A 26,257-nucleotide genomic window follows, 5' to 3' on the forward strand; every position below is an offset into this window, starting at 1 on the left:
ATGACAGAACAAAGCCGGTGATCATGCAGTAAATTTCTTGAGCTGGACCTAGAGTATCCTTCCTCCAACCCAGGCCAAGCCTTTCATCAGAGCCTCGAACCGACGTGCCCATGCCTCAATGACATAAAGAGCAAAACCCTCAAACACCTGTTCCCTTTTTGCAAGTTTATTTCTTGGCAGACTCAGCCTCGGCAGCATCACGGATACGCTTCTGGCGGGCACCCTCGTATCGGGCGTTGGCACGAGCGACACGGAGAGTTCGGTAAGCGCCAGCCTCAATGTTGGAAGGCATGTCGCTCTTGGAGATCTCCTTGACGGCGATATCGGTAGGGGCGATAGGGAAGGCGGCGGCGACGTGAGAGACCTTCTCGACGGAGGCGTCGGCCTTGGAGTCACCCTTCTTGAGGGCGTTAGATCGGCGGGGAAGGAGGATCAGTCGCTCCTGGTAAGCCTTGAGGCGGGCGACGTTGGCGGCAAGGGACTCCTCGCTGAGGTTCTGGCGGCGGAAGTCGACGGCAATGCCGATGGTGGGAGCGAAAGCCTTGGGGATACCGGCCTCCTGCAAACAAGTCAGATCTGGGCAATTGCGTATTTTTCGAGTCGTTTGTTTTCGACTCAGATATTCTCATACCTTGAGCTCAGCCAGGGTGAAACCACGGCCGGAGCGGACACGACGGTTGTACTTGATGGTAGGGCATCGGACAACGGGTCGGAGCTTGTCGACAGGTCGGGGGGCAAGAGCAGCAGCCTTGGCCTTACGGGCGACACGTCTTCTGGACTTCTTGCCGGCCTATTCCAACAGTTAATATTTGTGCGCCTTGAGGTTCCGGAAAATCGAAATATCATCGTTCTTCTCGTCGGAGTGTCGCCATACCTGGTCGAAATGGGTCTTGACCCGGCGTTGCCAGTCCTTGCGGAAATCTATTCGAGGAGTCAGTTCCTCGTGTTCTTTGGTGTCATATCGTTCATCGGATTGGGTGTTGCTCACGGTTGCTGACGAGCTTCTGGTTGTACCGGATCGTCTGTAGAATTGCAGGTCAGCGAATGCTGGCAAACATGATGGCGATAATCATCTCATCGCAATCACAATGGGCGCGTGTATCCATACCATTTTGTCTGCTTACCGTGCTCCGATTGTCGATGTCGTGTCGTGAGGCGTGGAAATTTCGGAGGGTTGAGGCTTGTCAAATTCCTAGAAGGGTTTTCGAGCCCTACCTTCTGCATTGGTGGGGGTTGGTTAGCGAGTCTAGCGGGAAGGAGCGGTCGGATCACGTGTAGCAGTGGGTTTCCCAAATTTCGCAGAATTTTGAGCGGGAAAATGTTGTAGCGGAAAGCGCAGGCTAGATTTAGAGGTGTAGAACTGTGGAGACGTCATGGAGCAGCTGGTTGTTGTCATTGGGAGAATCATGCAAACTGTAAGAGAGTGCTGCATTATGAGATTCAATCCTCAAAGATATGATAACAGAACGGCATCGCTTTGCATATACTCAAAATGAAAGAAGCCAAAAACCAGATCACACTGTTGAACATAGTATTCTTAAAACTCTTGCACGATTGCGCGCATCATTAAAGCACCCGATCCAGGGGACAGACGTCGTGTCTCTTTGAGGAAGGCGCTGCTATCAACTCACATGAGAATTCAGGTCAATAATTGCTCTTGCCAATGAAAACTACTGGGCAGAGTTTGAGGGACAAAATGCAACTGTATAGTAGAGCCTTCCGACTTATGTACACTACCTGCTGGATGGTTGTTGTCGGAAGTCATCTTTGGATCATATGTCCTTCTGAGTCAAGGCCGGCCTGGATTGCGAGTTGCACCACAACGAGTGTTCCTGATGTTACCGAGAAGGAGCCCTCGAAGTACGGTGAATTCAAAAGGCAGTTTCTTCTCGCATAGGTGAAGCGCGCGTGAAGATGTAGGTTATGGTGAATATGCTTTCACTCATTGCGCTAGTTGCTCCTGTTAAATGGGAGTGACCAAGTCCAATCATGTTGGCACAGATTGCTTGTGATGAGACTGCATCGAGCCCACTGTTGTCAATCGGGTAGTCTTCAATGATTCCCAGAGAAGAGTTGATCATTAAATTGAACGTTTTCAACAAAGAAACTTTTCAACAAGTCTTCTCCAACGCGACAAGTCTATTCGATAACGAAACGTAGCATCCAGCTGTCATACAAGCAAGTCTTTTCTCCAACTACTCTCTGCAGTGGTCGCAACGCTAGTAAAATGTCTCCTCTTTAAAACACAAACACACTCCAAAAGCTTGTTTCCACTTGAAGATAAATCGCAGACAAAACACAATTTTGTGGAAAGAACCTCCAGTCATTCACTTGCACACAATTCTAGGCAGCTAAAGCTTGATGGCCCCTGCCAAAAGCAGTAATTTCCCAGCCCCTGCGCGCCTCAGGTTCAAGGCACCAAAGCGGGTCTCAGATTCCTATAAAGCTCCGCGTTCGTCGCCCTCTTTCAATTCCTTTTTTCTTTTCTCTTCATACTTACCTTGTTCCGAGAAAGCCAGCTCATGAAGTGGCCTTCTCAGTATGGAAGGCCTGCATTGCACATCGCGGAGTCGTTTCCATACTCTATTGTCCTTCGGGGCCATAGGGGGCGGAATTTTTGATTTTGAACCTCACTTTTCATTGTGTTGATGGCTTGATGCCGTCTCATGAAGAAGAGTTCTTTTGCCTGATCGTGATGTGCCCTCCAATGCTGTAGCTTCTCTTTATGCTTGACGTACAATTACATGCTGTGCTCTTGGCGCTTCTGCTGCCCGTAATGACGGAACCTGCTCGAGAAGCTTGCAACGGGTGGAGGCCGTGTAGTTGAGGTATACCACTGTAGCAGCCGCTGATCTCACCCCATCGCGCAGCAAGTTTTCCATCTAGGCGTCATCCTCAAGAGCTCCATAGGGTAGTGGGCTGTATTTAAAGACATGTTTGCTTCTGTGCTCGACGAAGATGTCATAGATGCTAGAGTAACACGGTTCATTTGTTGTTTTCTAGATCCCGGGGGCCGTCATACGGTACCAAGTCCACCGTGATAGTATCACCATCAGTACTTCGTTAGAAATAAAACAATTGATCGTCAACATCATCGTCATTATCTCTCTAACAATCTTAATAAACCTTTTTTACGTCGTCTAAAGCCCACCTCCTCTGAACCGAACCTACTCCGCACCAATCAAAACTCCACAATTCCACTCTGCACGCCAGTTTAACGACCCGAAAAATCTCATGACACCACTTCCCACTCCATATCTCGATTCGACGACGACCAAGACGACAACCCCACGACGACCGCCGCAGAATTAAACGGCTTTCTGTTTATACTACTCCCGTCAGCTCTTTACTGAGAAATAAGGAAAACTGGTCTTGCAATGGCTTCCAAGATAGGCCCCAGAAGCGTCAAGGACGCCACCCGCTTCACGTCCACAATCCCCCACGCAACCTCCAAAACCCCCCAAAGAACAGCGCGCATCCCAGGCGAGACACCCGAGCAGCGCGTGAGGAGACTGCGCCAGGCTCATATCGCCGCTCAGCGTGCTCAAGTTAGCAAGACGGATATGTTCCTCGACACATCAAGGAAATTCTTTGACTTTGCGCATCGATGGACTATAAGAGGAATTGTGACATTCACACGTATGTTACTGTGACGAAATACAGCAAGGGGAAACTGACTGACAGGAATTAGTCGTCGCAGGTGTTGTCTCCGTATACTCCGTCGTCGATATGATTCAATATAACCGCGCCCGCCGAGCCGAATGGGTTGAAGCACAGAAGCTACTCGAAGCCGACGAGCTAGCCATGGCCCGTCTCGCTTACATCAAGGGCGAAGCTACCGAGGACCAGATTCTCCTCGTCGAGGAGGCCAACCAAGCAGCCGAGGCAAGAGGCGAGAAGCTACCACCTCTGCTTGGCGCCCCCGAACACCGCACACATTTCGAGGAGCATATCAAGCCCACGTTCCAGGACAAGACCGAGGAGAGCGTTACAAAGACATCAAGTGGCAAGGGCGTGCTGGGGATTTTCTCTGGCGTGCTAGGAGGTGGATCGAAGACGGAGGAGATCAAGGAGCAAGCAACAGAGGGGTTGGCCGCGGCACAGACACAGTTGAGCAACTTGGCGGCTAACGGTCAAGCGAAGCTGGAGCAAGCAATTCAGACTGAGCGAGAGAATCAACAAATTGGAGGCCCTCTAGACCGATTGGGAACACAACCTGTGCCAGCCTCCGGCAAGTCATGGTGGAAGTTCTGGTAAACTGTATAAAAATATAATTGGAAAGGCAAACGGCAGCAATGCAAGGGATACAGAGCTGACAGCAACGGAGGAAACTAAAAGGAGTGTATCATATGTGTAGATTGGCAGTGCATTAGACGGCGTCGGGGGACCATCTTGTATGTACCATTAGGTGTGAGGCAAAGCCCTACTTTACTTTACCTATCTATTCAATACTAAGCGACTAAACAGTATCACAATGTCCAATGTGTTTGCTTAATTGAGCCTTGTATAGCTCCATTGTTGATATTGACATTATCGCTGTTGTGGTATTTCCATTTATACCTGACGGTCCAATACCGATCGTTTCGCTAACTTCCAAATCCCGTTTCCTTGTGTACCCGAATAGTGCCCCAAATAATCAAATGCTGTTGTAGCCGCTTCCCATATCCATAACGCCATTAACAAAGTAAAAAAATAAAGGATCGTCCTCTGCTGTCAGTGTCCAGCGAAGTTCGCCAAGAGTCTAGTGTGAGCCCGGAGCCACAAGGATAGCATGATTGTACTCGACCTGTTGATGTGTCGGGTCCAAAAACTTCAATCGTGGAGAAAACCCATCCGTAAACTACAGGCTTCGCGCACTGCCTTTTTGCGGGCCTTATTTTGCAGACCTCTGGTTCGAAAACCAATGCCGCGATTCTGTCTCTCTTCGCTCCAATTGCGTGGCCTTACACTATCCTATAGAGCAGGATGTTTCAAGGGGTCCACGATGATATCCTTTCCCTCCTAGGAAACGATAATGTGGTTGAAATGACCGGGAACCTTGTCACGGCATTTGTCACAGTCTGATCGGTACCCGATGCTAAAACTCTTCTTCATGCCGGGTTGCCATGTCCAGTTGTTGACGGTGTGTCGACTTCTAATATGACCACGTCGAGGAGAAGGTGTTGTAGGGTCACCCTCACCATCAGCCGCATGTCCTGGACAGATCGGTTCTGCATCCATCATATGGTGTTCCACATCATGAGGAGGCGATGGTTGAATTTTCACGTTGGGATGCTCCATGCCTGGAGACATGTTCTCATGGTTGAACTGTACCGTGATAGGGGTGATGGGTTGGCATACCATGGAATCATCACCTTCGGAAATAGGCGAGGGGAGGCGTCGTTCGTTCTGAGCGGCGTGCCATCCTCCAGCCATTGTGCGAGGAACGCCCTGATCGTCGTTGAGGCCGGTGTTGTGATGTCCGAGGTTTGCAACGCCGTTGGGTGGGGCTGCCATTGGCTGTTGGCCTCTAACTTGTGCGGCAAAGCTGGGCTGAATGGGAGTAGGCATGCGCCCGTTGGAGTTGTCAGACTCCAACTGCATCATGCTCAATCGGTCCGATGTTTGTTGTTGCTGAATCTGATTTGTTTGCATCATGTCTATGTCAGAATATCCATTGATTTGTGGCGTCGTGTTTGACGGCCATTGCGAAAAGTTGGTTTGTTGGAATTGATCATGGCTGGAAGGCTGCATGGACGAATCGGGTATCCATTGCTGTGCAGTTCGAGGAGATGCACGTAGAGGAAGACATTGGAGTCGTTTCTACGAAAGTTAGAATTTCGTATTCAAACAACCCAAGGTTATCATTGTCATGATGGTTGGTCAACTTACATTTCGGTGCTCACCGAAGCTCATGCCATTCGCAGCGAGCTGTTCCTCTTCTCGACCCCGTTTTCGTTCAAAAACACGTCTCTGTGCGGTAAACATCTTGTCTCTTCTCGTTGCAATATGTTCGTTGTTGATGTTGATATCTAGAAATTGCACAAGTTGTCCGACAAGCTGGATCGATCAAGTGATGTAGACCTTGCTATCGGACCCTGCGTATCAATGCGGGTGGATACAGTCAAAGGTCCCCGGGAAAGTCGTATAGTAGTGCTCGCGGGGATATCCGATGTAAGGTGATGTATGCGTGATGGAAGTCAGATCAAAAAAAGTGATTTGGGTTTGATGGCGATGATGTTGACAGAATATGAATAGAACAAGGTCAACGGCAGGCAAAGAAAGTCTAAGAGGTTGGGCTTGGGTTAGAGTTGAATTCACGAGGAAGTGGCGGCCTTGATCAAGGATGGCAACTGGGAAGCCACGGATAGTGGATCGGAGGCTGTGACGGGGAGGGGAAGCTTGGAACGCAGGCAGTAAGCCAGGCAGATAGAGCGAGAAGCCTGAGAGGCTGGGGGGTCTTTTCGGGGCTGGCTGTCACTGAGACAATGGAAGGAGCGGGGAAATAAGGCGGTCTATGCTATCTTGATTTGAGGGTATGTCTCGGCGTTGGGTGAAGCGAAGAAACCGTTTTGTATCGGATGGAAGTAAACAAAGTAAGTCAAACTGCACAGCAATGATGAATCAAAGAATAGAATGTTGATGAAAAGCTGAAAGATGATGTCAATAGAAGGAACAGAACAGAACAGAACGTCACTGATTTCAACTGCCAAATCAAAAAGGGAAAAGAGAAAAGAAAAAGGGGTTGGTTGGGTTGGGTTGGTTCTGTTCTGTCAGTGAATCAAGGTGGAAGAAAGAACATGGCCAAAGTTTGTCAATGGAGACCCAGACCAACAACGCCATGGCGCGCCTCCGGTTCACTTCACCAGGCGATCGGATTCCTAGGACTCTGGCCGTGGGGTGGCCGAGAACCCGAGCGATCCCTTGTTGAGGAAAAACGATGATCTAGTTGACCCTTGACACGAGGCTTGTCTTGTCTTGTCTTGTCATGCTTCACGAGAAAGCAAGTGTAGGTCAAGAGGCGGGCTGGGCTCAGTGGACAGCCTGGGCTAACAACAAGGGTCTCACGGGCCAACAGATCCGCAGTACGAGGCTCAGACGTAACACGGTTCACTGCATTTCAACAGGTCGTGAGAGTCGAGTCGACATGTTATCAACGGAACTTGAATGTCTAGTTAGGTTTCAGTCGTGTTTCGCTTGGTTGATATCCCGTATTTTCCGTCTAGTATTGTTCTGAGACGTTGCAACGGGATTCTTGATTTGATTCGGATGTCTGAGACAACTTTTGTAGTTACTTGGCTCAGATCGTTTGGTTAGACTCTTCGGTGCTTGACCTTCCGGTCTGTGCTGTAGGGTAGTGTCACACGAAAATCATGGATAATGTCAAAGGAACCATCTTCAGTAACAAACACGAACTCTTTCTCCATCTTGTGACACGCTGTGTTTGTAGTAGCATTGCTTAAGTTGATGCACCCTCCCACGCAATTTCCCATGTTTTGGTGGTTCATCAATTCCCCCCTTTCCTTGGCGACACACATTCCTTTGTGCAACTGATGAACCTCACAAGTTCTAAACGGGGAGATTTGCAAGCCGCCACGATACCAACAGACCCTAACACAAACATTATTGCTTGCCGACGTCACTAGGAATATCTCCCTTTTTCCACTTTTTCCAGATACAAATCCATACAAATCCTACAAAGGCGAATTGCTCATATTACTTGTCAAGGGATACAAGAGATTATCGTATGTTATTTCACGTTGTTTTCCTAGACACGTTTATTGGTAGGGAGGAATAGTGCTAAACAACACTGTAGCATACCCTAGTTTCTTAGACTAAACCCTTGGACCCCGAATGGGAAATATTCAAGACCGGCCGGCTTTTATGTGCTCAAGTATGAGTTGATGTGGGTGTTCCTCGAAGTTTAATATGATCTCGCTCAAGTATGAGTAGATATTAGTCAAGGCCTCAATATGCGAGAATCTAGTCTGTACCAATCGTACTTTACAACTCGTAAAGAAAAGGCTAATGCAACACAACAGTGAACTCACGGCATGATGACCTCTCACAGCTTTGTGGAGGTTGCACCCTTTCGTGCGGAATGGGTAGAACATGTGGCGGTAAAAAGTGATCATCCGTTCCTTGCATGCATATTGGGTTTACTACCAACCCAACCTCCGACATAGGCGGTTCACTATCATTAAATATCAGCTTATCCAATGTGATATAAAGTCTTTTTCATCTTCACCTCGTCTAACCGAGAAATTGATATTCTGCGGACCAAAATCGGAGCCAATTGAGCTTAGACCATTGATAATTGTAAAATTCTAGAACCCTGACGTAGTGAACCCAATGTATTTTGCATTCAAGTCCCCTGCAAAAAAATAGGTCGCCTTCTCTTGAAGACCCCTCGGTGGGGTTCCCCTCCGAAGCTCCTCCGGTGCGGTGCTACGCTGGGCTGGCCTGAATGCATCCAGAACTTTTGAGTCACCTAAGAAAGAAGGAAAAAAAAGTGTGTCTACTTGTTAACTACTTCATCAACTTGCTCGCATCAATCCAAATCGACTTGTCAACTTGCAGCCTCGTGGCGTTTATCTCGAAGTTTACTTTGACTCACCCATCCATCGCCTACTCCGTGTCTATTCCCATCTAAATACCACTACCCGCCCAAAGGTAATTCGAACCCCTCCATATCAAAATTTCTAGTCGCAACAGGAAAGGAACATCTTAGCTCACATATTCACAATGCCTTCAGCTATCGATATGACTACCATCGCTGCCGATGATACCAGAGGTTAGTGTTTGCCATTAAATCTATTTCTTCGACCCGTGTTGGGATTGTGCAGAGGACTCATGATGCTTCGTGGTGGCCCTCCTTCATGAGCAAGTCATTCATTGAGAGGACAACTGCGAAGAGTCAACAGTTGTCGTAGATCCAATGCTTCTACCATCCATTCCTCAAGCATAGCAAGTCCATTGACTAACACAAGCCAGTCCTCGGACAGGATCCTTTGATCCCTCCTGCTCTCCTCACCTCCGAGATCCCTCTGCCCGAGAAGGCCACAAAGACTGTTGTCAAGGGCCGTCAAGATGCTGCCGACATTGTCCTCGGCCAGAGCGACAGACTTCTCGTCGTCGTCGGTCCTTGCTCCATCCACGACCCTGCTACCGCCCAAGAGTACGCTTCCAGACTCAAGGAGCTCTCTGACAAACTCTCCAACGATCTCTGCATCGTCATGCGCGCCTACCTCGAGAAGCCCAGAACAACCGTTGGCTGGAAGGGTCTCATCAACGACCCCGATATTGACAACTCCTTCAAGATCAACAAGGGTCTCCGTGTTTCCCGCCAGCTTTTCGTTGACTTGACCACTCAAGGTCTGCCAATTGCCACCGAGATGCTCGACACCATTTCTCCTCAGTTCCTTGCCGACTGTATCTCTGTCGGTGCTATTGGTGCCCGTACCACCGAGTCTCAGCTTCACCGTGAGCTTGCCTCTGGTCTTTCTTTCCCCGTCGGTTTCAAGAACGGTACAGATGGTAGCCTTGGTGTTGCCATTGACGCTATTGGCGCCGCTGCTGCTCAGCACCACTTTATGGGTGTCACCAAGCAAGGTCTTGCTGCTATCACCCGAACCAAGGGTAACGAGCACTGCTTCGTCATCCTCCGCGGTGGAACCAAGGGTACCAACTTTGACAAGGAGAGCGTACAGGCTGCCAAGAAGGTCCTCCAGGACAAGAAGCAAAAGGAGGCCATCATGATTGACTGCTCCCACGGTATGTTTGAGTGTACCCCTTTGATGTTCTCAATTTTAACTTGTAATAGGAAACTCTTCCAAGGACCACCGAAACCAGCCCAAGGTTGCCAAGGTTGTTGGTGAGCAGCTCCGTGAGGGTGAGAAGGCTATTGTCGGTGTCATGATCGAGTCCAACATTGGTGAGGGTAACCAAAAGGTCCCCGCTGAGGGTCCTGCTGGTCTCAAGCGTGGTGTCAGCATCACTGATGCTTGCATTGGCTGGGAGGACACCGTCACCGTCCTCGAAGACTTGGCTGATGCTGTCCGCACTCGTCGCGAGATCAACAGCTCCTAGACGGATACTGCTGTTGCGGCGTAGAGGGGAGCGAGATTCGGCATTGAAAATTGTAAAAATTGGAGTTAATGTAGACCTGGTAGGAAAGGTCAGAAGATGGAAAAACTCGGCGTATATAGGGTGTATTAAAATTGTCACGATGCCTGGTCTGTTTTTGAAACACAAGTCATGAATGATCCAACTGTACAAGTAGCTATGATAGGGGGTCAACCCCATGTTAAATCGATGAAACCCCAACCAACGCCGAAAGGCCTTTCTACCCAATACCCGAGGCCGTCAAGTCGCGTCTGGTTCAACCAAGACGAGTTCGATATATTGCTTTATTCATAATCTCATCGAAAGTTTCCCTGCATGGGAGCATAGTTGCTACCCTGTCTTGGAAACGCACCCCCCTGGCGCATTGCCACAACCTTTTTGAAAGCAGCCCAGCCCAGTAACCCGACAGTCCCAATGATAAAAGCCCAGACGATGATCTTGTCCTTGTTGCTATCGCGCTGGAAGCACATGGTCGAGACATCCTCCTCGGTCGCGTCTTTACAAAAGTCAATGCCTTGCTTGAGACAGAAGGCCTTGGTGCATTCGGAGCATGATTTCGACTTTGAGCGTGGCTCGAGCTGGAATGTAGGGAGATCGATGGAGCGGCGGAGGGACTCGTCTTTGGGACCGAGAGGGATGATGGTGCTGTTCTTGAAGCATGTGCATTTGCAAAAGGTGGGCGCGGCTGGAGGAATGTGTTAGCTATTGCAGGGGTTCATGATGAGATTTTCGCGTACATGCTGCTGCTAGAGAAATAAATGCCCCCAAGAGGAGGATAAATAGAGATATTCGTGCCATTTCGGCTATTATAGAGCTGTGACTGGTTGCTTATATGACATGGGAGGTCGCACGTCAATCACTTGAGGCTATCGATAGTTGATGATGGGTGGGTCAAACCCCGGTATCCACCTCAGCCTCGTAGAATCTTATTGGTCAATACTACCACACTGGAAAAAGTTCCATATCGAGTTATACCTCTAACCAACGACCCCATCACGAACCCTTCTTCGACCTCAGGTCACCTCCGATACCCTCCAATTCACCACCTCATAATGCCTCGAATACCGAGAGTAGGCGCATTCGCCTCGCTACCGTCGGCAGTAGCCCCCGTTAACCGAATCCCCTTCGTCGCCCGCGCCACATTCTCAACCTCCACACCCGTCAACGCTATCGGAAACAAGACACAATGGATTCGAAAGCAGCTCTGGAAGGGCGAAGCTCCCGGCGCTGAGGATCCCTACAACGAGCGTCCGGAGCCGGAACAACCTACGAATCTGCCCGACGAGGCCAAGGAGTTGTTAAATGTTGACCGTAGACCTTCGCCTGTGCGCAACACTCGTCTTGTTCTGCCGCCCAGCACCTCCGAGGCTTTGAGTGAGAAGGAGATTGAGTCTGTTGATACTGGATATACGCCTGCGACTTCGATTGAAGATCTGGAAGAGATTGACACTCTCAAGACGTGGTGGGAGCAACCCGGCCATTGGGGCGAGGAGAGCGAATTCAAGGGTTTCGGCAAGGCAGACCGAGTGAAGGACCAGGTCGTGTTGGAGGTTTATCTGCGTCAAGCTCTTGTTGAGGCGCTTTCATACGAGCAGCGAGGTCTTCTTGAGGAGTACGCTGTGAAGAAGTGGCCCCTTGGAAACAGGGCCCACCTGGACCGAACACTATCCGCTGGTATTCTATTCGAGGGTGGAAAGGCTCAGCTGAGCTCTCATTTCCGCATCGTGACCGAGAAGCTCAAGGCTAGAGAGGTCGAGGAGAGGGTTGAAATTTCCGCTGATGAGGCCCAGCAGATGGTTAATGCTCTGGACCCCTCATGGAAGACCGTTATCCTGAACAATGACCACCTCAAGTTTGCTGTAAATAATCCGATCTCTACTGCGAAAATACGTCTAACGGTAAACAGGTCCGAAAGCGTCTCTACCAACTCACCGGCCACTTCATCCCCGACGTGAAGCTCGCCGCAGCCCGCACACCACGCGAGCTGATCACCGTCGCACTAACCATCACCAAGCGCGGCAAGAAGCTAGCCGAGGTTCTCGAGGAACAAAAGGCTCTCACCGCACTCCCCAACGTCACAGTGCACAGCAGGAGAGTCACACCCATCGACCGTGAGGTTGCGGTTGGTCGATGGAAGGTCATTGAGGAGGAGTTGCGGAAGCGTGATCTGCCTGTTACTGGAACAGGGGGATACGGTAAGAATAAGGAGAGGGATTGGTTGACTGGCAAGGCTTAAAAGAAAGTAAAAAAAAAGAATTATGAGGTGTATGAACAGAAAGAATAGGACAGACATAGTGGTGGTGTATGACCGTGTATATCTGTACATGTATAATAGACGACAAACAAATCTTGCATTATTGATTGTGTTTATGTATGGGGTCGATGATATGTTTCTTGCTAGCTGTAGAGTCAATTGCTTAGGGAGTTGAGGAAGTCCATTTTGAACTTTGGGCGTAAGAGAAGAAATTACTACGAAATCTTGCTTAAGACATTGAACCGACTTGTTAACATTGTTTCTTACGTTCCCTACTGGGTAGCAGAAAGAATTGCCTCCTAAGTCTTAGGGTGCAAAAACAAGTAGTCTAAGAAGCATGGCCTAAGTATCATAAAATGGCCTACTGATTTCGTCTCTTATGCTTCCACCCTGATGGTTCCTAGCAGCTGAATTATCCAAGGTCTGCGTAGCTGCTAATGTGCCACTTCAAGCCTTAGTTTGGTCGATCCGGCACGAGAACATCATTTGGTTGGGGAGTATTATAATTGTTCGTTTATTCAAGTGTTGTGATTTCCTATATCATTAACTCCCTTTCTATGCACAATTTTACAAATATTTGTTCTGGACAAGCCACTGCTTAACATCATCCTTATCCCTAGCGAGCCAGTTTTGCTTGGCCTTCATGCTATCAAGGCTCTGAGCCAACTCAAGCTCGAATCCCTTGCTACCCTTCTCTTCAAAGAACTTCTTGACATCGTCGATCTGGTCGCCGTGTGTGAAAGAGCTTGTTGAGATGGCTACCATATCGCCGAGGAGTGACATGCCAGGGGGAAGTCGCTTAGTGAGAACATCCCAGTTCTCCTTGACCCATCCCCAAAGAGCAAGGACACCCTCCTTGTGAGCGCGGAGACCAGCAAGGGGCATGTAGATATCCTGGGTCTTGACGTTGTCACTCAGAGTGTACGCCAGAGTTCGCTTCATAAGGGCAGGGTCCTTGGCAAAACCGAGTGATCGAAGGGCAGTGTTGCGCTCGCTACTCTGCTTGGCGGTCTCGTATTCCTTGAGAACAGCGTTGTATTCAGCTTCGCCTCCGTACGATAGCACAACCCCAAATACACTAGATCGGAGGTTGGGTTGTACGGCCTCTCGGTCACCGCTGATGAACTTCTCAAACAGCTCAAAGGCCGCCTTCTTCGCAGCCTCATCCTCGACGATGGCGGCCTTACCGAACATGAGCGCCTTGAAGCGCTGAGCAGTGAAGTCGTCAGAGCTCGAAATGTTCCAGCCGATTTCGTTGGCCTTCTTGCTGACCAAGTCTCGCTGGAAAGCCTTGAGAGCCTTGTTGACATCGTCTTCCTCAAAGATCCAAGCATCTCGAAGAGAAGCGACACGGAGTGTGATCTCATCCCAGACGATGAACTCATCTTCCGAGTCAAAACCTTGGAGGAGAGACAGCAGACCTGATGTCTTTTGGTAACCAGCGGCAGCAAGAGCACCAGCGTCGGCGATCATTCCGGCTCTGTCCTCGACACCCAGTAATCCTGCCTTGGCGTTTTGTCCGAGCTTTTGGAGTCTCTCGCTCGTATAAGAGGTGCGGTAGATACCAGAGTGACCAGAGTTGACCTTGTAAAAGTCGAAATCAGGCACCTTGAAGTCGGCCTCACGAACGTTGAGCGCAAGGTCTTCTTGGATACCCTCCTTTGTTCGAAGGTTAAGGAATACTGGGTAGAGCACCTCATCTTCCTCAGGCTTGACATCGGCCGTTCTAAGGAACCGGTTCTGCTTGACGTTGATTGTGCCCTTGGATTCATCCTCGGTGACGGCTACGACAGGGTAACCTACCTTCTTGGTCCAGATATCGGCAACACGCTCAACATCTTTGCCACTGGCCTCACTGAGAGCTGCCCAGAGGTCAGTAGTCTCTGTGTTGGCGTAGGCATGTCGGTCAAGGTAGATTCGGATACCCTTGAGGAAGACGTCCTCACCCAAGTACTTGGAGATCATGCGAAGGACACAAGAACCCTTCTCGTATGAGATGGCATCAAAAATCTGGTTGACCTCATCTGCACGCTTGACGGGTACTTCGATAGGGTGAGAGCTGCGCAGAGAGTCAAGACTCAGAGCAGATCGCAAATCCTCAGTAACATAGCCTTCCCAGATCCTCCACTCGGGGTAGAAGGCGTTGGAAGAGTACCACGACATCCATGTGGCAAATCCTTCCTTTAGCCAGAGACCATCCCAGAAGTCCATTGTGACGAGGTTGCCAAACCATTGGTGAGCCAGCTCGTGCTGAACAACCTCGGCGACACGCTTCTTGGTAACCGCACTGCTGGTCTTCTCATCTAGGAGAAGGTCGACGACTCGGTATGTGATAAGACCCCAGTTCTCCATGGCTCCGGCAGCGAAATCAGGAACGGCAACCATGTCCATCTTGGGAAGAGGGTATTTGCTGCCGAACTGCTCCTCGTAAAATTCAAGGGTTCGTGCAGCCAGCTCAGCTGAAAAGACGGCATGATCAAGGTTCTGGTCAGGAGTGCACCACACTCGAATGGGGACCCGGAAGTTGTTGGTCTCGTATTGCTTGAGATCTCCAATGATGAATGCCAATAGGTATGTAGACATAATTGGCGTCTTATTGTATGTTATAGACTTGCTCTTCTTGCCTGTTACCTTGGAGTCAACCTCCTTTTCGGAGGCAACGTCCATGTTGCCCAGGCAAACCAGGTCCTTGTCAGCGATCAAAGTAACGGTGAAGGTGGCCTTGAGAGCAGGCTCATCGAGACAGGGGAATGCTCGGCGAGCATCGGTAGCCTCGAATTGGGTGGTTGCGATGTACTTTGTGTTTCCTTGCTCGTCCTTGTATGAAGATCGGTAAAAACCAGCCATGTCATCGTTGAGAGTACCGGTGAAACGCTGGGTCAACCTAGCCTTCTGGCCTGCAGGAATGGTCTTGTCGAAGGTGATGGTTGTAGTTTGGGAGTCCTTGTCATAGTCGAGGGTGGGGGAGGAGCTGATGGTGCTACCATTGGCCTCAACGAGGGTGTCGTGGATCTCGAGGTCTACTGTGTTGAGAGCAATGGATGTTGAATCCTCGACAACGTCAAAGTCGATGACAACAGTACCTTCGTACTTGAAGGTTTCAAAGTTGGGTTCGAGGGTGAGATCGTAGTGTAGGGGCTTGACATTCTTGGGCAGAACCTGTCGACCTCGACGGATGTCGAGACTGGCACTGGTAACGTCGTTTCCGTTTCGAAGCATGGCTCGTCGACAAGAGCAGTTGCGCTGCTGCTGGCGAGAGATGAGAGATGTAGTTTTAGAGTCGAGGATAGAAGGACGAGATTGGATTGATCGAGAAGAAGTTATTGATAGGTTGGATGGAAGTAGATATGGAGATTGAGAAGTATGAAGATGTCGAGTTGAACAATCTGACACAGAGCTTAGAGAGCTACTAGCTCTTAAGCTGATGTGGGGGAGGGGTCGTGAGTGGAAGATACGATGGGTATGGGTACGGGTTATCGGGTTCCTAGCTCCGAGGGAAGACTGTGTCTGTGTCAGAGTTAGATTGAGAGCATTGGGCTTACTACCCAATGCCCGTCTCAGACCGAAAGACATGTATTGAGGCTTCATTGAATCATTGGCTGTTTACGAAACAGACCTCAAAACAATGACGAGCCGACGTTACACTTGTTCCTGGACAAAGTGATTGTGATTGTTGGATCGGGAAGATTTCGTTGCAACGCAACGCAACCCTACCTACCTGCTGAAGAAAGCTTGGGCCTGCCAAGTTAGGTATACGCGTAAAGAGGACCAATCGCCTAACTAAAACTTAGATAGGCTACCAAAATGTCTGACTTTGATACTCAGGGTATCAGAAAAATTGGCCGCTAGGAGCATAAGAGACAAAATTTATAAAACACTTTATGCTCTTCAGACTATGTTTCTTAAGCTACTTATTCTTATACCCTAAAACTTAGAGCATATCTAGCTAACTTCAATAGACCTCGGCATACATAATTACCACCTCCTATTACTCTTCCTCAGGACAACAAACTTAATAAGCAAACCGGAAATCGAGTCGTTTGTTTCCGTCAATCTCTCGCTGCTCCTTATCCGTCTGGTACTCGGCCTGCTGCTCCGGGGTCATCTGCTCCCACACATCGGTCTTCTTCTTGTTAAGGTACACAAGCCATTGTCTCTGAGCAATAAAAACAACGACAGAGAGACACAAAATCGAGATCAGAACTTTGTTTCCGTTCTTATAGTACGGTCCATCCTCCACTCGGTAGATCTGGCTCGATATAACGCTTCCCCTGTTTTCTGTTAGTTTCATTTTTCGTTTGACCAAAGGATTGGGAATACTTACATTTGAACAATGACGTTGTATGTACTGGCAGCGACCGCTCGCTTCTTGACGTCGAAGGAGTTCTCAGAGATCCAAGAAGACACCAGAGGGTGGAAGTAAGGGTATCCTGATATGAGGGTAATGATAGAGAATCGACCCCACTCACGACCTTGATCGGGAAGGGTCAAGAGTGCTGTAAGCAGAGGAAGAGACCAAATCTCTCCGAAAAGACAGTGGAATGCTCGTTCATTAAAATACTCTGAGCTGTAAGCTAGCCCAAGCATGGTAAAGATCTGAAGCGCGGCAGAAGGTGCAGTGAGCAGGTTGCTGGCCAAAGTGTTGAAGTGTCCGACTCGCTTCAGTGTCAAAGTCAAGTACGCTTGAACTGGTGATGCTGGGATGTATGCGATAAGACCGATGAAATAGAGTCCCCAAAGAGAAGGGTCGGTCCATGCATTCTTGACGTCCTGCCACGTCAATGGCTCCTTCAACGCCGTAAGACCCTTGGCGGGATCATCCCGAAGGATACGGTTGATCATAATAACTTCTTCTCGCTCGGTGTACCACGGCTTGCGCCAGATCACAGACTTGGTGCCTGTGGGTGAAGTTGGGAGATAGATTATGGAAACGAGGCCAATGACAACAGTGAGAAGACCCTCAAGAAGGAAAAGCCAGAACCATCCGGGATGACCGCCAATTCCTCGCATTTCGAGAAGTCCAGCGGCAAGAAGAGCTGAGATGACACGGGCGACGTTGAGTGTAGACCAGAAAGCAGCCAGCCGAATAGACAACTCCTTTGATGTATAGAAGTAGGTCGCCATGAGGACAACACCAGGAATAAAACCACCCTCAAAAAAGCCTATCAGAGCACGGGTGACATAGAAAGCGGTACGTCCAGTCATGAAGGCCTGGAAAGTCGAGACGAGACCCCAGCAGACCATGAGAGTGGGCAGGATGTTTTTGAAGCCATATCTCTTGGTGAGGAATTGAACAGGGAACTCAGCGAGCAAGAAACACAACACCTGGATCGTGGTTCCATTATTGTAAATTCCCGGATGGATACCGAGGTCTGTAAGGAGGTCGTCTGCGAGGGCATTGCCAATATTACCTCTGTCGATTTGGAGACCGAAAAACATAAGACACAGCCAACTCAGAAGCTTGAGATCAGTCTTTCGGACGACCCTCTTCTCTTCTTCGGGAGTCCAAGTAGCCGCGGGATCCCACCGATGGCCGCCTTCGTAACTACCATGAGGTGGTAGTGCGTGGCTCAGTTCAGTTCGGCCAACTCCGATTTGAGATTTGTCGATGTTATCCGCCGATGTGCGGTCAGCAACCGCCGAGCTGGTCTCAATATCAAGATTGCCCATGTTGGAACAATTCTTTGTTGACCGGTTGAGTTGATTCGAGATGGTGACTTGTCTAGATGATCAAGTGCTAGTCGCTGATGATCTACAAACTTGAGGTTCCAGTCAAAATATATATATTATAACCATATCTACACTTTGACCATAGACTCGGTCACTACCTACCGAAAGAGTCTCCGGGATGCATACAAATCAACGATAGTGCCCCCTACTAGGTGTGGCGCGAGCGCGCACGCCATAAGGACATGAAGCCAAATCTGGTAACCTCGAATCTCATAGTACAGGGTCAATAATTAGCCAAGTATTGAACTTGTGAGAAGAAACGGGCGAAAACCGATCTTAATGCGACCCTCTGTAAGAGCACTAACAATCTATCGAACTACGAGATTGGTCATGCCTCGTTTGACAACTGGGGTAGATTCTCCGAGAAATTCTCCCTCCAAAGCATGCCATTCTAACTCCCGATGTCGTCTTAATATGCGGGGAGTCACATTGAGTCGTGATTCGACCCTGTACGTTTTAGCTCCAACGTTCAGTCTGGGGTTAGTTCTAGTTTCCGACTTGTCGGGCCATGACTATTATTTAATCAGTGTATTACTTTCCTCCGAAAGAGACTCCGGGATATTCAATAAGTGCAGCTTCACATAATTACTGTCTACATCTCACCTTATCTCTCGAAAACTATCGAAATTGTTCAACTTTGAGCTTACATTGCATCATCATGCCTTCAGCTGCAATCGAGACCCTCCCTGGTCATATCCTCGGCGGAGATGCCCAGAGCAGACCACGCCTAGACCAGCCCTTGACTTACACGGGCAGTCTTGACAACTACTCACAACTCGACGTCACCCCAGTCATCGGTCGTGAATTTAATGGTCTTCAAATCAGAGACCTGCTTAAATGGGATGATGTACACATTCGAGACCTTGCTGTAACAATTTCTCAGCGCGGAGTTGTCTTTCTCAAGGACCAGGATGTCACTCCCAATGAGATGAAGGACTTTATGCTACGACTCACAGACCTCGCCGGGTGCCCTGCCAGTTCAGGTTTGCATGTGCATCCCCTCACAGAAGAGGGGAGTGAATTGGGTGATCAAATCAGTGTTATCTCGAGTGAAAAGCAGAAGAAGGGTGGTGGCTTGACACATCAATTGAGCGATGTAAGCAGATTCGCGAGTGCTGGTTGGCACTCTGATATGTGCGTATAAACACCGACTACATCTGTTGGGTAATACTAATCTTCCAAAGTACCTTTGAGAAGGTCCCTTCAGATTATGCGATGCTCAAGATTCACACACTACCAGCGACTGGTGGCGATACGGTATGTCCGCCACTTACACTGACAAGCAAGGTTGAAGCCACCCATTGTGCTTCAAACGCCTTGGCTGCATTACATCCTGCTAACTTGGTCAGCTTTGGGCATCAGGATATGAGGTCTACGATAGACTCTCAGACCCCATGAAGAAATTCCTCGAAGGTCTCACAGCGACCCATGATGCGACATTCTTCCACGATGAAGCGCGCCGTCTCGGTAACCCTATTCGCAAGGGCATCCGAGGCTCACCTCTGAACCAGGGCGAGCAACTCACATCTGTCCATCCCTTGATCAGAACAAACCCAGTCACAGGCTGGAAGTCGGTTTTTGTTAACAAGGGTTTTACCAAGCGTATCAACGGACTATCCAAGGATGAGAGCGACACTCTTCTCGCCTATCTCTTCAACCTGGTCACACAGAACCACGATGCTCAGGTCCGATACAGATGGAGCAAGAATGACTGCGCCATCTGGGATAATAGATCGACGTTTCATTGTGCTACATACGACTATTCGGCAGCTAGGGCTGGAGATAGAGTATGTAGTTTGGGCGAGGCGCCATATCTTGACATTAACAGTAAAAGCCGTAGGGAAGCGCTGGGTCTTTGAGGCCGTTATATGTACCTAGTTAGGAATGAATGAGATGAATGTATGATTGTAAACGATTCTGAAGCTTAGTTGATCGTAATTTTTGAAAATTATTTAAAACATTCCCAAACTTAGGTAACAGTTTAGTCTATATTGAAGTCAGTCACCTGCGCTCCAAGCTTTAGGGTACAAAAATAAACAGTCTAAGAAGCCTTATCTAATGATTTCGTCTCTTCTGCCGCCAATGACCATGTGATTTTTCTGATACCCTGACCTCAGGGTATTAGAAAAATTGGCCGCTGGAAGCATAAGAGACGAAATTAGTAGGCCACTTTATGCTCCTTAGACTATAGCTCTTAGACTATTTATTTTTATAACCTAAGACTTAGGAGGGTATTTTTCCTGCTACCTGCTAGCCTGAAGCTGTTATCTGTACTGAAACCGCGATACGAAAACGTGAAGCATCCGCTCTGTCGCTTGACCTACCAATTGCCCATGTTGTATATTTAAGGTTTTGATTGTTGCCAATTTTAGGTGACATATCCGCTGTTTTCGGTCGAGTACTCCAAACTTGGGTGTCAGAACTGAGCAAGGACCCTTTTTCCATGAATTGTGTTGGTTTTGGCAGTGGCAGTTGAAAGAATGAAGAGAAAAAATTAGTCATCCCCCAGCCTGTAACCATCGCGAAGCCTTTGTACCTTATCAATGTCTCAAAAGTCAATTTTTTCCAACAATCCAACGCGTCTCTCTTCTATCAGTTCTCGTCTCTTCTCTATCAACGCTTGTCTCTCACACTAACTCTCGTCAATCGACTCCACCTATCTTGCACTAAACCATCAACTACTTACGTACCGTTTGAACCTTCAAGATGGGTATTTTTGGACTCGCTACTACCGGCTTTGTCGGCGCCTTGCACAGCTACATCATGCTGCTGGAGACTGTCTTTTGGACATCTCCCCGTGGACGAAAGACCTTCAAGCTCACTGCCGAGTTCGCCGAGCAGACCAAGACCATGGCTGCTAATCAGGGCCTGTACAACGGCTTCCTTTCTGCCGGTCTAATTTGGTCGCTTGTTCACCCGAACCCTGTGTTTGCAAAGCAGCTGCAGATCTTCTTCAACGGTTGTGTTGTAGTTGCAGGCGTGTTTGGTAGTGTCACTACGGCCAACACAAAGATTCTCTACGTTCAGGCCGCCCCTGCTGCTCTTGCTCTTGGACTTATTCTTTTGGGTATTTAAAAAAGTAGGTCAACCGATCGGAATCAGCATCTACTTGTACAAGGTTGCTAACTTGCTGGTAGTAATGTTATTACATTTACTAGTCTTAACTCGACTGTGTCTCTTCTGTGATATCTAGCAATATGCGACCGACGTCTATACTAACACTCTAGGCATCTCTATTTTGATATTCAAAAGCAAGCATCGGCGAACGGTATTTCTCTTTCCGACAGTCTAGCTTGGAGGATCTACAGGATATGGTGTATGCGCCATCAAGACAGTCAACAACCAGTTATTCGACCTCAAGTACAGATAGTAATACAGGCAATGAACGTTTCTGTTCACTTACAGTTAATGTTGAACGGCAGATCCCGTCTGCGGTCTTGGTTCGGAATTGATAATCCAACACGCCCTCTTTCAACGGCGCTCACTGTTGTGATACACTGCGACGGTTATACAAACCGGTTCAATAGATAGTCAGCGCAAGCCACTAAATCGTCACTCGATTAGACTTCTAGAACGAACATGGTTGTTTCCTTTGAAGCAAATGCGATTATTGAGGTGACGTAATAATGGAAGTCTAGCTCTGACCCATTGACAGTCTGGACAATTCGAACAATCAACAATCAATGCAAACAAAAACAACTCATAGCTACAGGGCGAGAATGTTGGTGATTTCAGCGTCGCATGCATACCTGAGCTATCCATGACGATCATCAGATGCCGCATAGCCGAGCTTCACTTGGACGGGAATAATCAACTTTGTTTTCTCGGTTCTGACGGATGTCAGCCTTCACGCGAAAAGCCAGTAATATCAACTGGTGAACCTTATACAGCATAGTTCGAAGCCGCGAAACAGTGGAAGCCGTTGGTATTGGATGCCCCAAAGTCCTGCCGATTCGGTAGCGAAACATCAACTTTCAACTTTCTTGCTTGTCCTAGAAACTCTCCCACCCATCGCTCAAGCCTCGAGCTTCCCGGTGTGAGCGGGAGGGATGCGATCATCGCACATCTCAGCTTCCTTTCTTGAATAGGAACCGACTTTTCGGAACACTCGGCCATTGTTTAAAAAAAACCGCTCGCATGTCATAGAGTCGTTGTCGCGAGCGCGAGGGGTACGGGTATGTGCTGTCTATCGCGTGTGGTTACAGTGCCGACTTGCGACGCAAATTAGAAGAGCTATCCGAATGAGGTGACAAGCTATTCGCAGACACAATAAATACAGCTGTGGTGCCTCCTCGAATTAGCTGTATCGGAGTGTGTCTGCATGTTTGTGATTCACTGGACTAGTACTCGCATCTAGAGCTTTCTGTTATTCACCACAATTCTTCACGTATCGATTTATCAGCCATGTCGAAGCTCTTCCACCGTCGCAAGGGGAAAACCGACGATGTGGAAGCCAATGCTGGCCGACGAGCTTCTCGCGCCTCCAAAGGCCGAGCTGGCAGCATTGTCCCTGATCCTGACCTTGGCGAGTATCCCGCCCTCGATCACTACATCAGCAACTATCGCGAAGACCGTCGCCGAAGTGTAGCTGATGGCTCTGAAAGCGGGAAAGCCAAGAAGAAGCATTGGTGGAGCTTCGGCGGCGGTGGTGGTGACGACCAAGAACAATCCACTAGTAAAACTGGTATTTCTGAGGCTTGGCTGGAGACCGACATAGCCGTTGGATTATCCTCTGAAGAAGTCGAGAGGCGCAGAAGGGTCACCGGATGGAACGAATTGACATCTGAAAAGGAAAACATGTTTGCCAAGTTCCTCGGCTTCTTCACTGGTCCTATCCTCTATGGTGAGATATACCGGTCTGTCTACATGGGAAGCAAGCTAACCAAGTGTGACAGTTATGGAAGTCGCTGCTTTGCTCGCTGTAGGCTTGGGTGATTGGGTTGACTTTGGTGTCATTGTTGGAATTTTGATGCTGAACGCCTTTGTAGGCTGTAAGATCCCTCTACCTGAACTGTCTCTCGAAAACACTGACCATTCTACAGTCATTCAAGAGAAACAAGCTGCCGATATTGTCGCAAGTCTGAAAGGAGATATCGCAATGCGTTGTCATGTCGTGAGAGATGCTGTTGAGCATGAGATTCCCGCCAGAGAACTGGTCCCTGGCGATATTGTAAGTAGCTCCATCTGCCATGCCATCCATGCCATACGAAAAGGGTGTTAACATGATCGCAGCTCATTATCGAAGAAGGTGGCACAGTTGCTGCAGACGCTCGACTTATCTGCGACTATACCCGCCCCGAAGACTTTGAGATCTACAAGCGACTCAGAGCCGAAGACAAACTAGATCGGAGCGACGAAGAAGATGAAATGGCCGATGACGACGGAGCCAATGGAGACGCAAAACATACCGAAGAAACTCAAGGCCATACTCATGGAAATGAGCCCCTGGATCATCGAAGCCGCCCTCTCGCTGCTGTTGACCAGTCTTCAATCACAGGAGAGTCATTGGCTGTTGAGAAATATCTTGGTGATATGGTCTACTATACAACTGGCTGCAAGAGAGGAAAGGCTTTCGGTCTAGTTCAAACAACTGCCAAACAGTCCTTTGTCGGTCGCACAGCAGATCTAGTACAAGGTGCAAAGGACCAAGGACACTTCAAAGCAATAATGAACCAGATAGGTACTAGCCTGCTGGTGTTGGTCATGTTCTGGATATTGATTGCCTGGGTACGTATCATTCTATCGGTGGATATATGGCGTTGTCAACTAACTCATACCAGATCGGCGGTTTTTTCCACCACATTGGCGTCACGGCTCCTGGCTCGCAGAACCTGCTGCATTACGCTCTTGTTCTCCTCATTGTTGGCGTCCCTGTCGGTTTGCCAGTTGTTACTACAACGACCCTGGCTGTCGGTGCAGCCTACTTGGCCAAGCAGAAGGCGATTGTACAAAAGCTCACAGCTATCGAATCACTCGCTGGAGTCGACATTTTGTGCTCAGACAAGACCGGTACATTGACTGCTAATAAGCTCTCCATCAGAGACCCCTTTGTCGCCGAAGGAGAAGACGTCAATTGGATGATGGCATGCGCAGCCCTTGCCTCGAGTCACAACCTGAGGACACTGGACCCCATCGACAAAGTCACTATCCTTACGCTCAAGCGCTACCCTGAAGCCCGAGAAATCCTCAAGCAGGGCTGGGTAACAGAGTCCTTCACACCATTTGACCCTGTGTCCAAACGAATCACCGCCGTATGCCGACTTGGGCAAGATAAATTTATCTGTGCCAAGGGTGCGCCCAAGGCTATCCTGAAGCTTCTAGGACCTGGATCAGAGCATCTCAGCGAACTCTACAGAGAGAAGGCTCAGGACTTTGCTCGTCGCGGTTTCCGCTCTCTCGGTGTTGCGTACAAGAAGAATGATGGTGATTGGGTTCTTTTGGGACTACTATCCATGTTCGACCCTCCTAGAGAAGATACAGCACAAACGATTATCGAGGCAGGACATCTCGGCGTTCCTGTCAAGATGTTAACAGGAGATGCCATCGCCATCGCCAAGGAGACCTGCAAGATGTTGTCCTTAGGCACCAAGGTGTACAACTCGGATCGTCTGATTCACGGCGGCTTGTCTGGAAGTGTGCAACATGACTTTGTCGAACGCGCAGATGGCTTTGCTGAAGTCTTTCCCGAGCATAAATACACTGTGGTTGAGATGCTTCAACAGAGAGGCCATCTCACCGCCATGACTGGTGATGGTGTTAACGACGCTCCCTCTCTGAAGAAGGCTGATTGTGGTATCGCTGTCGAAGGTGCTTCAGAGGCTGCGCAGGCGGCTGCAGATATCGTCTTCTTGGCACCAGGCTTGAGCACAATCGTACTGGCCATCAAGACAGCCCGTCAGATCTTTGCAAGAATGAAGTCGTACATCCGTGAGTCACACACCACTATTGCTGATCGTGCTGAGCTAATTATCTTCCAGAATATCGTATCGCGCTTTGCCTGCACCTCGAAATCTACCTCACGCTTTCCATGATCATTCTCAACGAGACCATCCGCGTCGACCTGATTGTCTTCCTCGCCCTGTTCGCCGATTTGGCTACTGTAGCTGTGGCTTACGACAATGCGCATTGGGAACCTAGACCTGTAGAATGGCAGCTCCCCAAGATTTGTGAGTACACTCCTACCCAATACTTCTCACAAAAGACTAACGTCCACAGGGATCATGAGTGTTATTCTAGGTGTCCTTCTAGCCCTCGGCACATGGATCATTCGAGGAACAATGTTCCTTCCCAACGGCGGAATCGTCCAGAACTTTGGAAGCGTGCAAGAAATCCTCTTCCTCGAAGTCGCTCTCACGGAGAACTGGCTCATCTTTGTCACCCGCGGCGGCAAGACATGGCCATCATGGCAACTCGTCGGGGCCATTCTCGGTGTCGATATCCTAGCTACTCTCTTCGCCCTCTTCGGCTGGTTGTCCGGCAGAGGAGAAGTATCTTCCATTCCAGACAACTTCAAGCAGAGCAGCAACGGCTGGGTTGATATTGTCACTGTTGTCATTATCTGGCTCTACTCTTTCGGTGTCACTGTCGTCATCGCAATCATCTACTTTATCCTTAACAAGATCTCTTGGTTGGATAATCTCGGTAGAAAGGATCGACGCAACAAGGATACCAAGTTGGAGAACATCCTCGGACATTTGCAGAAGCTTGCTATTGAGCACGAGGTGGATGAGAAGACTGGAAAGAGCAAGTTCACACTGGCTGAGAAGGCGAATGACGACGACGAAGATATCTAAGGATGCTATTTTTGGTCACCATATTTCTTTGTTCATTTATGGATTTATATAATGTTTTGTTTTTAATACAAGTGTTCGGATTTAGAGGACCAGATTGTTGTTCTCTCTTCTTTGTGATGCAGCAATTCAGAATACTTCCTACCCTTGATCTGTTGTGCTCAGCTTTTTAAAAGATCTCATGGCCATTTACCTCAGTCGGAGAAACTTCCTTACTATGCATCAATATCCTGATACGACCAGGCCTCTTTACCAGACTGTCAATCTCGAACGAAACGGACGACCCAAATAATCACAGTACGACAAGTTTGCCGAAATCTCAATCAAATTCACATCGATCCGAAAGAAAGGCAAGTGTTTTAAATGTATTGTTTTCCAT

The 26,257-nt window shown here is 48.8% G+C and overlaps 11 protein-coding genes across 11 annotated transcripts; 6 read left to right on the forward strand and 5 right to left on the reverse strand.

Moving 5' to 3' along the window:
- Positions 1–166: 166 nt before the first annotated feature.
- On the reverse strand, positions 167–1,111 carry FPOAC1_004408 (uncharacterized protein; the record flags this gene model as incomplete). The annotated part of the gene is made up of 5 exons (XM_044848958.1): positions 167–559; positions 632–790; positions 875–921; positions 989–1,022; positions 1,109–1,111. 5 exons carry the CDS (start codon positions 1,109–1,111, stop codon positions 167–169), a joined length of 636 nt encoding a protein of 211 aa, XP_044707668.1.
- A 2,266-nt stretch (positions 1,112–3,377) lies between these two features.
- On the forward strand, positions 3,378–4,257 carry FPOAC1_004409 (uncharacterized protein; the record flags this gene model as incomplete). The annotated part of the gene is made up of 2 exons (XM_044848959.1): positions 3,378–3,639; positions 3,692–4,257. The coding sequence occupies 2 exons, from the start codon at positions 3,378–3,380 to the stop codon at positions 4,255–4,257; spliced, it is 828 nt and encodes a 275-aa protein (XP_044707669.1).
- Positions 4,258–5,001: 744 nt separating this feature from the next.
- On the reverse strand, positions 5,002–5,967 carry FPOAC1_004410 (uncharacterized protein; the record flags this gene model as incomplete). The annotated part of the gene is made up of 2 exons (XM_044848960.1): positions 5,002–5,802; positions 5,872–5,967. 2 exons carry the CDS (start codon positions 5,965–5,967, stop codon positions 5,002–5,004), a joined length of 897 nt encoding a protein of 298 aa, XP_044707670.1.
- A 2,757-nt stretch (positions 5,968–8,724) lies between these two features.
- Positions 8,725–10,068, forward strand: ARO4 (3-deoxy-7-phosphoheptulonate synthase; the record flags this gene model as incomplete). Its single annotated transcript, XM_044848961.1, has 3 exons — positions 8,725–8,773; positions 8,974–9,753; positions 9,803–10,068. The coding sequence occupies 3 exons, from the start codon at positions 8,725–8,727 to the stop codon at positions 10,066–10,068; spliced, it is 1,095 nt and encodes a 364-aa protein (XP_044707671.1).
- Positions 10,069–10,400: 332 nt separating this feature from the next.
- FPOAC1_004412 (uncharacterized protein) lies at positions 10,401–10,902 on the reverse strand (the record flags this gene model as incomplete). Its single annotated transcript, XM_044848962.1, has 2 exons — positions 10,401–10,789; positions 10,842–10,902. The coding sequence occupies 2 exons, from the start codon at positions 10,900–10,902 to the stop codon at positions 10,401–10,403; spliced, it is 450 nt and encodes a 149-aa protein (XP_044707672.1).
- Positions 10,903–11,156: 254 nt separating this feature from the next.
- On the forward strand, positions 11,157–12,340 carry FPOAC1_004413 (uncharacterized protein; the record flags this gene model as incomplete). The annotated part of the gene is made up of 2 exons (XM_044848963.1): positions 11,157–11,963; positions 12,011–12,340. 2 exons carry the CDS (start codon positions 11,157–11,159, stop codon positions 12,338–12,340), a joined length of 1,137 nt encoding a protein of 378 aa, XP_044707673.1.
- A 585-nt stretch (positions 12,341–12,925) lies between these two features.
- Positions 12,926–15,577, reverse strand: FPOAC1_004414 (uncharacterized protein; the record flags this gene model as incomplete). Its single annotated transcript, XM_044848964.1, has 1 exon — positions 12,926–15,577. The coding sequence occupies one exon, from the start codon at positions 15,575–15,577 to the stop codon at positions 12,926–12,928; it is 2,652 nt and encodes an 883-aa protein (XP_044707674.1).
- Positions 15,578–16,370: 793 nt separating this feature from the next.
- FPOAC1_004415 (uncharacterized protein) lies at positions 16,371–18,028 on the reverse strand (the record flags this gene model as incomplete). The annotated part of the gene is made up of 2 exons (XM_044848965.1): positions 16,371–16,629; positions 16,683–18,028. The coding sequence occupies 2 exons, from the start codon at positions 18,026–18,028 to the stop codon at positions 16,371–16,373; spliced, it is 1,605 nt and encodes a 534-aa protein (XP_044707675.1).
- A 718-nt stretch (positions 18,029–18,746) lies between these two features.
- FPOAC1_004416 (uncharacterized protein) lies at positions 18,747–19,928 on the forward strand (the record flags this gene model as incomplete). Its single annotated transcript, XM_044848966.1, has 4 exons — positions 18,747–19,222; positions 19,273–19,345; positions 19,438–19,875; positions 19,923–19,928. The coding sequence occupies 4 exons, from the start codon at positions 18,747–18,749 to the stop codon at positions 19,926–19,928; spliced, it is 993 nt and encodes a 330-aa protein (XP_044707676.1).
- Positions 19,929–20,794: 866 nt separating this feature from the next.
- On the forward strand, positions 20,795–21,163 carry FPOAC1_004417 (uncharacterized protein; the record flags this gene model as incomplete). The annotated part of the gene is made up of 1 exon (XM_044848967.1): positions 20,795–21,163. One exon carries the CDS (start codon positions 20,795–20,797, stop codon positions 21,161–21,163), a length of 369 nt encoding a protein of 122 aa, XP_044707677.1.
- A 1,329-nt stretch (positions 21,164–22,492) lies between these two features.
- On the forward strand, positions 22,493–25,881 carry FPOAC1_004418 (uncharacterized protein; the record flags this gene model as incomplete). The annotated part of the gene is made up of 7 exons (XM_044848968.1): positions 22,493–22,931; positions 22,984–23,079; positions 23,131–23,258; positions 23,321–23,815; positions 23,869–25,015; positions 25,066–25,254; positions 25,304–25,881. 7 exons carry the CDS (start codon positions 22,493–22,495, stop codon positions 25,879–25,881), a joined length of 3,072 nt encoding a protein of 1,023 aa, XP_044707678.1.
- Between the last annotated feature and the right edge of the window lie 376 nt (positions 25,882–26,257).

Source organism: Fusarium poae, chromosome 2, assembly GCF_019609905.1.
Source record: "Fusarium poae strain DAOMC 252244 chromosome 2, whole genome shotgun sequence".
Classification (NCBI taxonomy): domain Eukaryota; kingdom Fungi; phylum Ascomycota; class Sordariomycetes; order Hypocreales; family Nectriaceae; genus Fusarium; species Fusarium poae.